The 12701-nt window shown below is 38.0% G+C and overlaps 1 protein-coding gene across 2 annotated transcripts in view; it reads left to right on the top strand.

Moving 5' to 3' along the window:
- Positions 1-859: 859 nt before the first annotated feature.
- LOC116261929 (protein SWEETIE) overlaps positions 860-12701 on the top strand; it is a 132427-nt gene continuing 120585 nt past the window's right edge. The window contains exons 1-8 of one of the 2 annotated variants that reach the window (XM_031640879.2): positions 860-1094; positions 1535-1742; positions 2201-2307; positions 3353-3589; positions 3709-3798; positions 3884-3971; positions 5767-5831; positions 6454-6558. In XM_031640879.2, coding sequence (XP_031496739.1) covers positions 924-1094; positions 1535-1742; positions 2201-2307; positions 3353-3589; positions 3709-3798; positions 3884-3971; positions 5767-5831; positions 6454-6558 — 1071 coding nt within the window. In that variant the 5' untranslated portion in view covers positions 860-923. The remainder of the gene's footprint in view (positions 1095-1534; positions 1743-2200; positions 2308-3352; positions 3590-3708; positions 3799-3883; positions 3972-5766; positions 5832-6453; positions 6559-12701) is intronic. The other variant, XM_031640880.2, reaches the window with a different exon arrangement.

Raw genomic sequence — 12701 nt, 5'->3', positions numbered from 1 at the left:
TTTGGAAAACATTGTCCAAGACTGCATAGAGACAACCTCAATCAACCACTTCCATGACCCCAAGAGAAGAAAATGAAGGAGTTACTTATGGTGATGTCAATGTTCCCTTTCATGTCATTATTTTCCTTCCTCAACCATGATCCTTTTGGATCTCATCAAACAAAGGATGCAATTTCTTCCAATGTCATTTGATTAGTGTCTCTCATGATAGATTGTTATTTGGTTATCAGACCTATTTGCATTTTCATTGATTGCCACATGAAAGCATCTTTTATAAGTTGCTATCTGCATCCTGCCATTTCTACCCAGATAACCAAGACCAGTTTTTCAAAAGAATTTATGATTTACTATCACTTAGTGGGTTGAATTAATGTGGTAAATTTAGGCCTTTGACCCACATGGGATGCTTGTCCTTAGTTTTCTTCTTGTTCGGGTTTCCTTGCTCTTCAGGTCTAGTGACATTGATCATAGTTTCAGGTTTTTGCCTTCCTTATTTGTCTATAATTGAGAAGGTTTCTGAAAGGGGATCCTCCATATATTTGAGTTTTGTTGAATTTTTCTTAATAGATCAGTCACTGCCGACAAAGGCAGAGTCGTGCTTTAGAGGGCTTTTGGCCAGAGTGGCAGGGTCGTCCACAATCAGTCAATCATGGGCAGGTTTGATGAGTTCCCATCCGAGGCCCTGCTCATGGGCACATACATCACTGTAGGGTCACAGGGATTGCATTCACTTCGTGGCGTCAGTCGGGTCGTGCAGTTTGTGTTTACCCGGAAGGACCATGGTATGGTATCCAATATCTCGGGACCATTCTTACGAATGGCCGACCCGAACATTCCAGGTACCACTCGGGGCGCCGACATATAGCCAGTTTCGCTCTGTCTCAATTCCGAATTGGGAGTGGTCCTCGCCAACGCGACCTTCCATGGCGAGGCAGCAAGCAAGCGTCCGCGAGGGCGTTCCCCTCTCCAGGTTTGGAATCCTCGTCGCTCAGCTAGAGTCCATCGTTGCCTCCGCGCATCAGCAGGCCCCTGACCCCCTCCTCTGCTTCGATTTACTCTCCGATCTCGTCTCTGCTATCGATGAAGAGCCCAAGGCATCCTCCTTTCTCTACTCACTTCTTTTTTATCCCACCTGAAACTTGTGGTTGAAATTTGGCGTATCTGCTCGTAATGTGCTTACCTGTTTTCACCACTTCGGTTCACAGCGTTTCGATCTTCTCGACTGGATTGATCCTAGATCTTTTCTCTTTCCTTTTTTAACATTTCTTTGAATCTGGTTCGGGTTTTTTCCATTATTCGGTTTATGTAGTTCCTCGCCCTGCTGAAATTCAAAAACCTGGGGCGCGTCATGCCCTTTTGGATCACGATATGAATTTTTTTTTCCTCTTTGTTTATTACTTAATATTGCTTGGTGAACCTTACTTGTCTGTGCTTTAAGCTGTTATGAAAATTTGAACACCTTCTTTTTAATTTTATATATGAAACTGGGAGACCGTGACGGAAATCTATTGTTTCTCAAATTTGCTGGTTTTAGGAATCCATTATCCTATGGCAGAGAAAGTGCGAGGATGCTCTTCATTCGTTGCTCAAACTGGGAGCTCGTCGTCCTGTGTGGCGACTTGCTTCCCTTGCCATGGTGAAAGTGATATCAAAGGGAGAAGGCATTTCTGTATACTCGAGAGCAAGTAGCCTGCAAGGGCGGCTTTCTGATGGGAGAAGAGCCGATGTGATTTCCTATGCTGGTCAGTGCCCCATCTTTCTTTCGATATGACCCATCTTTCTTTCGATGTGAGCATGTGAGCTTGATATTTCTACACAAGAACAGACGGTAACGTTCACAAATTTATAACAACCGAAACAGTTTAATTTAGCAAAGAACTATGCAACAATATATAAGATGCCAACTGTTTTCAGATATATGGGAATATTTTCGTGCCAACGTTGCGGATAAATAACAGATGCCTTGACAAGAAGAACGTAAAGGGATTATAAACGTTCTGTTGTTTTCCATAAATTCTTAGGGCAATTTATCGATGCTGTAGTCTGTATTCATTAACCTGCAAGCTGACAGCCGCTGTATGTTTAACTACCTTCAGCATGTGCTTACATGTTGAACACAACATGGTGAGTACTTTTTGAAGTACTGAATCAAACTGTTTCATGATGAATGACCTATGTTAACATCTTACTTATTTAATAGGTGCTGCACATTGCCTGGGGGAGTTGTACAACTCATTTGGGCGGAGGATTGCTTCAGGCTTAATTGAAACAACTAACATTACTGCAAAGCTAATGAAGTTTCATGAGGTATCAAGTTTGTCTACAGATTATGCACGATTATCATTTCCTTTTTTTTTTTTAATTGATACATGGGTAACAACATTATAATTTATGGGTGTTACTAGTTACTATGGGTTCATTTTGGCATGCATGCAAAGTTGACACAGTACAATATTGAGCAATTGAAAGTTTTGGGTGAAACGTTTTATGGTTTTATCACTTTCACAAGATTTCTTACATTTGGTAAAATGATCACTATCTTTGTTTTCACTTCTTAATCAAATAAAATTGCTAATTATGTGATGCATCATCCAAATCTATCATTCCTACTACCAACATAACGTAGTAAAATGATACCCACCTGTACCATACCGTTTTCCAGTCAAGTTATTTTGGCTACATATATGAATGTGGACTCTTCCATATAAAGCCTAGAAAGGGTTGGTTATTTAATGTTTTAGGAATAGGCCATCTGGAGATAATGTATCCTGGAATGGAACTTAACCATGACAAGTTATCAAAGGGGTGGACCTTGTCTGTTTTTTGTGAAGACATCATGTCTCTAAATTACATGCTCAACAGTTGTCCGCACACTATTTATCTCTATATCAAGATTTTATTCTCTCTATACTCTAGAAAAACTTTGGTGTGAAAAAAAAATCAGAGCCAACTCTGATTGCCAAATTATGCAGCTAGAAATGATTTTTACTAGTTCAAATAAAGCCAATTAGATAAAATAGATCTCACAAGGTAAAGTAGAACTGAAATATCTCAACCTCAGACAAACTTAATGAACATATGCGACAAATGTAATTTTGATGTTCTGTCTTAACAGAGTAGTTAGCACATTTACAACCCTGATATGTGAACCTGATGTAAAGATATCAGCGGATCAGATTCACATATTGGAGCATCATTCAGAACATGACTATGCTCTTCTGCCAAAGAAACATAAACTGATATTCAGTTAGTTTTTGTTCACATTTTCAATTCAGTCAAAATGTTGACTGAGTCACTGAACTATATTTTCATGATTTTTCCGTCTTAAATCCCCCTTTCATACACATTGTAGGAATTTGTTCGGCAAGAAGCCTTACAAATGCTTCAGAATGCCTTGGAAGGTTCTGGGGGAGGAGGCTCTTCAACTGCATATTCTGAAGCTTACCGCACCATCATGCGTTTAGGCATGACGGACAAGTCACCTACTGTAAGGATAGTTGCAGCAAGGTGTCTTACTGCATTTGCCAGCATTGGTGGCCCAGGACTTGGACCAACAGAATTTGAGCACTGTGCAACATGTTGTGTCAAGGCAAGCATACATTTTCATAAACCAAATCTATCTTATTTAGTTTTTTCTGCCAACATTTTCAGAGCTTCTATTTTATTTCTTTGGTTCATTTTTCTCTAATTAGTGCTGAACCTCTGCAGTCTCTTGAGGATCCTGCCTCCTCTGTTAGAGATGCCTTTTCTAAAGCCTTAGGGGCATTGCTTGCTCTTGGGATGCACTCAGAAACACAGGTATATCCTCATGTTTATATGCAATAGACATGTGTCATTAATGAAAAATGAGCCACAATTGCTTATGCTGCTATATGATTACAAGGTGCAAACAAAGACCAAATTGCAATCTGCTGCAGCAAGAAAGGTAGAAGGTGGTATACAGAAACATTTAATATGGCCTTTTGTCAAGGGTAAGTGTCAATGCTGGTGCAAATTTTTGTAAACTAAAAGGACATTTTATTCTTGCTCTGTTTACTTGAACTATTTACGTATTTTGTCTACACATTTATCTCTCAGTTATGTTTTTCATTATGATAATATGAGGCGCTACATCCTTTTCTTTAAGTGTCTAAGGTGAACCTAGGTATATCACTTAGGGAGAAACAATGCCTTAAGGTTTTATGCAGAGCTTCAAGGATGCTAAACTGACACGAATGCAGATGCTTAGGATGCCAGATGTAATGGATTGTTTTAAACTGTTTCATTCAGCCCTTTTTCTAAATATTGCTTGATATCTCTAAGTAATAATTATAGAGGTTTATTAGAAAGAAACTAATCTGTTTCATTAAACACATAGTCTGGTCTCTAACAATTTCTCAATATCTCTGCAAAATAAACTATAGTTTTTGTTTAGAAATAAACTAAATGCTGTCTATTAGTTATCATTTTGTAATTGTGTGCATATATTATGGCTGTTTAATTTAATTTACTTGTTATTTTTTAATATCTGCAAAATTTTCCATGTGAAAAGTTGGTTTCTATGAGAGATGACATTATTTCGAAAAAGGAGTACAATTGGAATTTTACCTAGGCATCTGGGGCAATAGGCCTAAATACATGTCCAGTGAGCCTTAAATAAAAACATTTGGCAAATATTAGAAGATGGGGCAAAATGAGAATTTTGGTTACCGATTCTAAGATTTTGTAATATGTCATCCACCAAAGGCTCATGCACAGAAAAACAATATAGAAGCTATGTCACATAGGTACGGGTGCCGGTGTGGGTATGGATACTGACCATTTTCAAAAAACTTGGGTGCGGGGGTACGGCCGCATATATATATATATATATAATAAGAAATACTAGAAAATATGTATCAAAATAAATAATATACATCAACATAAACAAATAAATTACATAGAAAACATATATCAACGGTTCTTGCAGCAATGTGTTTAAGAAATCTATGAAAAACTTTAAACATATGGACAACCAAGCAGCCCCCTAGTAAAAAAATGAATATCAATCAAATTTTCACATCCAAAGAATAGAATAAAAAATAAGGTAAAACAAATTAAATCAATGTAAAATTAAACGGTTTGGATCTATAGGTACCCAAGTGTCAAAGTACCCATTTTGGGTACGGGTACGACGACACGGGTACGTGAACCTTACTGAAGTACCCATGTGACTTAGTATAGAAGGAGAAGAGAAGTGCGAAAGGATAGGGATGGCAACAACAGTAATTGTCTGCTGAACCCTAAGATTATATTATAAAATCAATCTTTTACACCATGGAGTAATAAGTCCTATACAAAACAAAGAATATTACAGCCATGCCATTAATGAGAAAACATAACATTAAAAAGGAAACACCAAACAAGCTTCTTAGTCCTAGCTGAGCATGCACTGGGTTTGGGTAGAGTGCACTGTGGGTGCATTTGTTAATAATTGATTATTATTCCCCCTTAGGTTCTAAAGCCTGTTTGTTTTTTTAGTTTTCAGTTGTAAAACATCTATGGTTCTTATTGAATTTATGATGGATGATCATAGTTTATCTAATATGATAGTGTTTCATCCTATGACGACTCAAGCATAAAAATTATGTCCGTTTTTCTAGACAAAGCAATACTATAATCTATGTCAAGCTAATTTCATGGTTGCCTTAGATTACAATGGTTGGATGTTCTAGTGACTTTATGTGATCTACTTAGTTGTTTGATTGGATTGAGCAATCATAAAACTTTTCTTGCTCTCTATTACAGCTAGCGGTCATCACTCGAAGGAACTTCGTGTTGGAATCACTTTGTCATGGGTATATTTTCTACAGGTATTTCTTTTTGATCTGTCAGATCTCTGACATGAAAGCACAACTAACCAATTAAGACGATCAAGAAGTATGTGCTACACTATGCCAAGTACAAGTTGTAAATCAAAATGAATTTTACACAAAATAAAGGCAAAATACTCAAAACAAACATGGACAAAGCCATGCACATGGGTTCACATTGTAATGGGTGGTTGTATATGAGCTCGCAGTTTGTCATCTCATGTGACCTTGTTTTGTGAATGTGGTTCAAATGTAATCCTAGGTTTTGTATTTGTTGAAACTGTTTCATTAACGGAAGCAAAATCTTAGCTTACATTTGGCATATGTGCTTTTCGCAGCCGATGTGCCTATATTTTGTTTTGTATAAAAATTTACTAAATTTCACATGTTCACTTCTATTTCTTTTGGAAAAAGGAATAGAAGTCAAATATATTAAAAATAGTAAATTTTACTTCTACTCCTGCTTTCTTCAATTGTCACATGCTAGAAAAAAAATGGCTTATATTTTAGAAGTCTTGCTTATTACTTTTTTCTCCTTTCTTCACTTTGTAGCAAATAGGCAGGTTTGATTTTTTTTTTAGATGATTAGCCTAGTAACACAGGTTATCACTTTTATTTCTAGACAATGTGTCTGAAGTATCTTCTGGTGGATGTGGAGCTTCAACAATTTGCTTTACAGGCAATGTATATGCTCAATGGGAATTCCGTAGTGGATGCCCATCCATTGGTAATTTTTTGTTTCATATCTTTTTCTTCCATCTTATTTATTTTGATCATTTATTGCGTGTCATTGGACAACCACATGATTTGATTTTTAAACTTTTCTTGAGCACTCTGATAACATTTGCAATTCTGCAACCTAATCATACATGTATTTCTAGTTCTTACTTCTTACTAAGAGTCACCAACTAGAGTATTGGAAAGAGAACAGTTCAATCTCATTAACCCTAATCCTTGACTTAATAAGGACTAGGAGGTTACAAACAAAAATTGCAATAGCCATAGAAGTCACAAGATAGATAGTGCCTAGTCTTACAACAGGGGAGAATGTCTCAAAGAAATCTACCTTTTGCCACCAAACGAACCTTATTCCTCTCCATTGAGCCATTAGAGTGGTATTTGCTTTCTTTTAGAGTTTAAAAGAGTCTGCTAATGATTCATAAAAATTGAGTCAGCAGACGTACATATGTTCTGACACACGTTTTTGGAGAGAAAAAACATATTGTTTAACTAGCCCTAAACTCAAAATAAAAGGAATTAAGGTGCGGTAGAAAATTTACAAAATTAATCCAACACAAAATAAGAAATGATTAAAGAGAACCCTAACTTCCTAATATTTTGAAAAACTACCTAACTATACTTTAGTTTCAACACTCCCCCTCAAGCTAGAGCATAGATATTGATCATGCTTAGCTTGTTACAACATCTAGAAAAGTCACCATTCAGAATAACCTTAGTAAACACATCAGCCTCTTGATCTTCAGAAGTATGAGTAGTCACATGAGTAGGATAGACTACTCCTCCTTGAATGAGGCCTTGAATATAATGACAATCCACGTCAATGTGTTTTGTTCTCTTATGAAACACTAGATTATTGACATTATACATGGGAACCCTATTATCACAAATGCAATTTTATATGAAGAGAAACTGATACACTTAGGCAGGTCAACATAAATTTAGCCCACGTCATCTCAGCAGCAGTTTGAGCCATTGCTTTGTATTCAGATTTAGCACTCGATTGGGAGACCACATTTTGCTTCTTGCATCTCCACGATATGAGGTTGCTACTTACAAAGACACAAAAACCAGTGGTGGACTTTTTATCTTCTACTGGCCCTGCATAGTCTGCATCACTAAATGCTTCAACCTCTAATGTCTCACCTTTCTTGAAATGAAGACCTTTGCCTGGGCATGACTTCAAATATTTTACAACGATCAATGCAACATCCCAATGGACTTTCCTAGGCTTCTCCATAAACTGACCTAGCTTGCCAACTATATAGCTAATATCAGGTCTAGTCATAGTGTCATAAAGAAGCTTGTCAATTAGAGATATGTAAGATTGCAAAGCCACTAACTTCGGTGAATTATCATGAAGGTGGAGACGTGGATTCATGGGTAGAGTGGCGGGCTTGGCTCCTAACATCCCCGTGTCCTACAACACATCAAGAATATATTTTATTTGAGACAGAACTACACCTTTCGAGCTGATAAGATGTTGAATCTAATCTAATCCAGATCCAACACGTCTAACTAGGTCTGATCACATTTATCTAGGCAGAGTCATGATTGTAATTTTTGTAATTGTTTTATTCTAGACCTTGGATTATTGTGTTTGCTTCACTGTAGACTCTAGATGTGTGTGCTCTGTTTACATTGACTCATCATTAAGAAATAAATTTCGAAGCAAAGCAGTCCAGTGCAGGTTTGTTGGTTATGTGGATGAATAACAAAGGTTTCAGATGTTATGACCCTACAACCAAACACATCAAAGTATCAAGACATGTTGTGTTTGATGAACACAACTTTAACATTTCTACTAAGAATTCTCATCCCGTGGAATCATATGATTCTTGGGTAAGTGCTGATTTATTTACAGGTACGTCTAATTGTAAGCATGTTGAAACTTCTAGTGTTCTAATTCAAAAACTAAGTGCTCAAGACGGGGAGTGATATGAAGATCTTACACAATATCGAAACATTGTAGGGGCACTCCGATATCTTACATTCACTAGACCAGATATTATATATGCTGTGAATCAAGTATCTCAATTTATGCATGCACCTAGAGATACTCACATGGATGCTGTCAAAAGAATATTAAGATATCTAAAAAGGATAGCAGGAGACAGCTTAGTTTATGGTAAGAGTGGAAATATAATTGCTGGACATCAACATATAACATTCACAGATGCATATTAGGTTGGAGATCCTGATCAAAGAAAGTCTATTTCTGGTTTTTGTATTTTCATTAGATGTAATTTTGTGTCTTGGAGTTGTCGAAAGCAAAAGGCAGTGGCAAGATCCAACACTGAAGCTGAATACAGATGTATGGCTGTAGGTATCGCTGAAGTTACATGGGTTAAACATTTGCTAGAGGACATTGGAGAAAAGATTAAAATATCAATGTTAATGTGCGATAATCAAAGTGCTAGTAACATTGCTTTTAATCCCGTACAACATGGTCGAACAAAACACATTGAGATTGATCAACATTTTATTAGACAAAAAGTGGAAGACAAAGTGGTTCAGCCTATTTATGTTCGTACAGATGAACAAGTCGCATACTTATTTACCAAGGACTAACAGAGCAACGATTCTTGTACATAGTGCAAAACCATATACAACTTAAGGGAGGATGATAAGATGTTGGATCTAATCTGATCCAGATCCAACAATTCTAATTATGTCTGATCACATTTATTTAGGCGAGTCATGATTGTAATTTTTGTAATTGTTTTATTCTGGACTCTAGATTATTGTGTTTGCTTCACTCTAGACCCTAGATTATTGTGATTGCTTCTGTTTAGTTAGAGTAAGATCAATTTTCCAACTAGACGTTGATACCTCACCTTAGCCTCTTCACAAAGAGGTTCTTCAACTTTGATACTGAGCTTGTGCCCAACATCTAGAGGAGTAGAGGCTGGTCTACACCCCAGTTTTTCAGTCTCCTTTAGTAAATCTAGAGTCTACTTTCATTGATTCAACACAAGGCTCGTACCAGATCTAGCAATTTTAATACCAAGAAAATACCTTAGCTTGCCAAGGTTCTTGAGATCAAACTCGCAGCCAATAACTTCTTTAGCCTTGCTATTTCATCCTCATCATCACCTGTAACAATCATATCATCAACATAAACTAACAAAAGAGTAACTTTATGCTCATTCCTCTTCACAAAGGGTGTGTGATCTCCATTTCCTTGATTATACCCATGTCGTCTCATAACTTATCTAAGACGTTCAAACTATGCTTGAAGAGATTGTTTAAGTGGGAGAATAGCCTACAAACACTCCTTTAATCGACCGAGGATCAAGCTTCACATTAGGATTGTGATTATGAATAAAGCAGGCACAACCAAAAACCCGAGGAGGAAGAGGAAAGGGCTGATGGCTACCTGGTAGCATAGAAAAAGGAGTTTGCCCATTAAGCACACGACTAGACATATGATTGATTAAGTATGCACTGGTGAGGACAACATCACCCTAATACTGTTTTGGTAGATTCCTTTGAAACAAGAGAGCCCTGGTGACATTAAGTGACTGACGGTTCTTTCTCTCAGCCACCCCATTTGAGGGGGAAGTATAATTGCAAGATGTCTCATGAATAATCCCCCTTTTTCGAAAGAAATTATCAACAAATTGACACATATACTCATGGGCATTGTGTCACACCCCAACCCTTTGACCCTCAAATAATTTCTTTTTGGTTAAAACATAAACGTTGAGGTGCGACAACACAACAATTCAAAAGGAAGTGAGTCATGCAATACAAAACAATGGGGCAAACTTTTCATTATATAATCAATTTCGTTTATACAAAATTTACTCTATATTTATGAATAACATATATGACAAAAATGCCCCAAAATCACAACATTGATGTCTAACAAAAACAAGACATCAAGATGACTAAAACAAGACACGCCGGCACTACGATAAACCCAAAACCTCCCCAGTAGGATGTGAGTTCAACCATCTGATCAACCTGCTGCCCCGGGTCCACCAAAACCTGAAAAATAAAACAACAGAAGGCTTAGCCTTCGCAGTATGACAACAAGCCAGACAAATCCCTAACTCTCTAAGGTAAGGGCCCAAATATGAGGTATAACAATTACAAAAGCAAATCACTATCATGTCGTGATAGGGCGTACTTATCACGAAAGCCCCTCACATATACCACGACATGTAAAGCCACTTGATGGCCACGATAACACATTCACAAATTACATGCAACTCATGCATAAACATATAATTTCCATTTACTTCATTCACATTCTTTTCATTTACATTAATTTTAGTGAATTGACAGTTTTTGTGGGTGCAAACATAGGCACGTGCACACTGCGGGCGGCCCACAGCCAGGATAAAACCCCCGTGGTGACCCGAACAATATGGATCCATTCACGCAACAGCGGAAGAGCACTCGTCCATGGGTGTGTGAATCCCAAGGAGAGATGCTCAACCTTCCCTAGGACACCTAGTTTTCGAAGGCGGGAGCCCAACGCTCCAAGCACATCACACAACGGTATCCTGAGGCCTCGCACCGCCTGCGCTCCGAACAGGCGAGATCAGTGGCGAAGGCGGGACAACTCTCAAACACATTGCCACAACCCATTGGCCTCTCATCTCTTATTTAATCTTACTTATCATTATAGAAACACATTCACAAAATCATCGGCTAGCTCATGAGGTTGGTTTACTCCATGAGTGCACCCATACCTCCAAATGCCTCCACACGAGGGCTACATATATCATTAACATTCTCAGTTAGCCGTCATAACAATACGGACACAACTATCATTCAATTTCATTATTGCCCACCGCAATGCATATGCAACATACCACAACATTCACATTAATCAAATACATCAATCACATCTTTCAAAACTTAGCCAAACCACAGAGAGTAGTCTCGATCTATGATTGGCTCGTAGCTGTCGTATGCAGTTATCATTCTAGGATGCTTTTTAATGCACAATCGGGGTCGAGGAGATACTCGACTTGATACCCCACCTCATCTGTCCTAAACAGTTATCATTTATAGCATGCAAATGCAATTGCGTAGTAATTTTTAAAACAAAACTAATCACATAAGCATTCAATTTCCATGCATACATTCATTCAATCACATCACAATCATTTAATCACATTATACTCATAGGATCCAACGATCCTGGAAACACACATTCAAAAGTTGGCCCCAAGCAGGGATTTGCCTGGAATACCCCCATACCTATCGCGCGTCCACAAAACACCCAAAATGCTTCGAGCTTCGAATCTGATGGCTGAAGGTTTACTTGACGTGCCCAATGATAAATTCTCTACTTGCTTCACTTTACAATTTATACAAGTATGAAACATAATCATTGAGGCATGTCGTCGCCTCAAGAGGGTGTCGACGGGTAGTGTCAACTCACCAAGCCCTCCAATAGGCCTCTCCCCAACTCCTTGAGGTTGTCACCAAATGTTTTAAGCTCCACGCTTTCGATTTGAACCAATCACTAATCTGTTTTTCCCTTGCTTTCATAGTTAAGATGACTTCCTAATAGTTACACCCAACTCACGTACTCTTTCCCAACTAACGTCACTATTCACACATTCACAATAGCATGCGCCACATGTTCCCGAAAATGGTTCTAAATCTTTTCAACCACATCAAATCTCTACCATGTTTCCTAATCACTTCGAAAAATTAACTCATCATGCTAAAGAGATAGATATATACGTGGATCCTCGTCTTTCTCAAAATAGTCATAAACTTTTCCCAAAATAGCAAAGTCGCCAACATGCATTTTACTTCATCAAATCTTAAGTCTAGCATGCTCAATTAATAATTATACATGCTCCAACAACAATTATTCGACAATTTAGGCTCGATTAAGCCTTGCTCACCACAATTTTAGTGTCAAAACTGTTGTAGAGTTCTCGGCAGTCACCTCAAGTGTTCGATCAAGCGCCAATGCCAATGATTGCCCGCTGCCCTCACCGATAACACGACCTAATTGCTGGCAAGAGGGGGAAGACAGTCTTCCCTAGCTGAAATCCAACCAAACGGCAATCAATATGACGAAAATCAACGAAGAAGATATGAAAAGAGAGGTCTGCCGTGAGAAGGAGGCAGTCGGTTGTGAGAGAAGTTGGTTCGGCT

Source organism: Nymphaea colorata, chromosome 10 (genome assembly GCF_008831285.2).
Source record: "Nymphaea colorata isolate Beijing-Zhang1983 chromosome 10, ASM883128v2, whole genome shotgun sequence".
In the NCBI taxonomy this organism is placed as follows: Eukaryota; Viridiplantae; Streptophyta; class Magnoliopsida; order Nymphaeales; family Nymphaeaceae; genus Nymphaea; species Nymphaea colorata.
The sequence above is the reverse complement of the archived record's forward strand: the minus strand, read 5'-3'. Positions and strand labels throughout refer to the sequence as shown.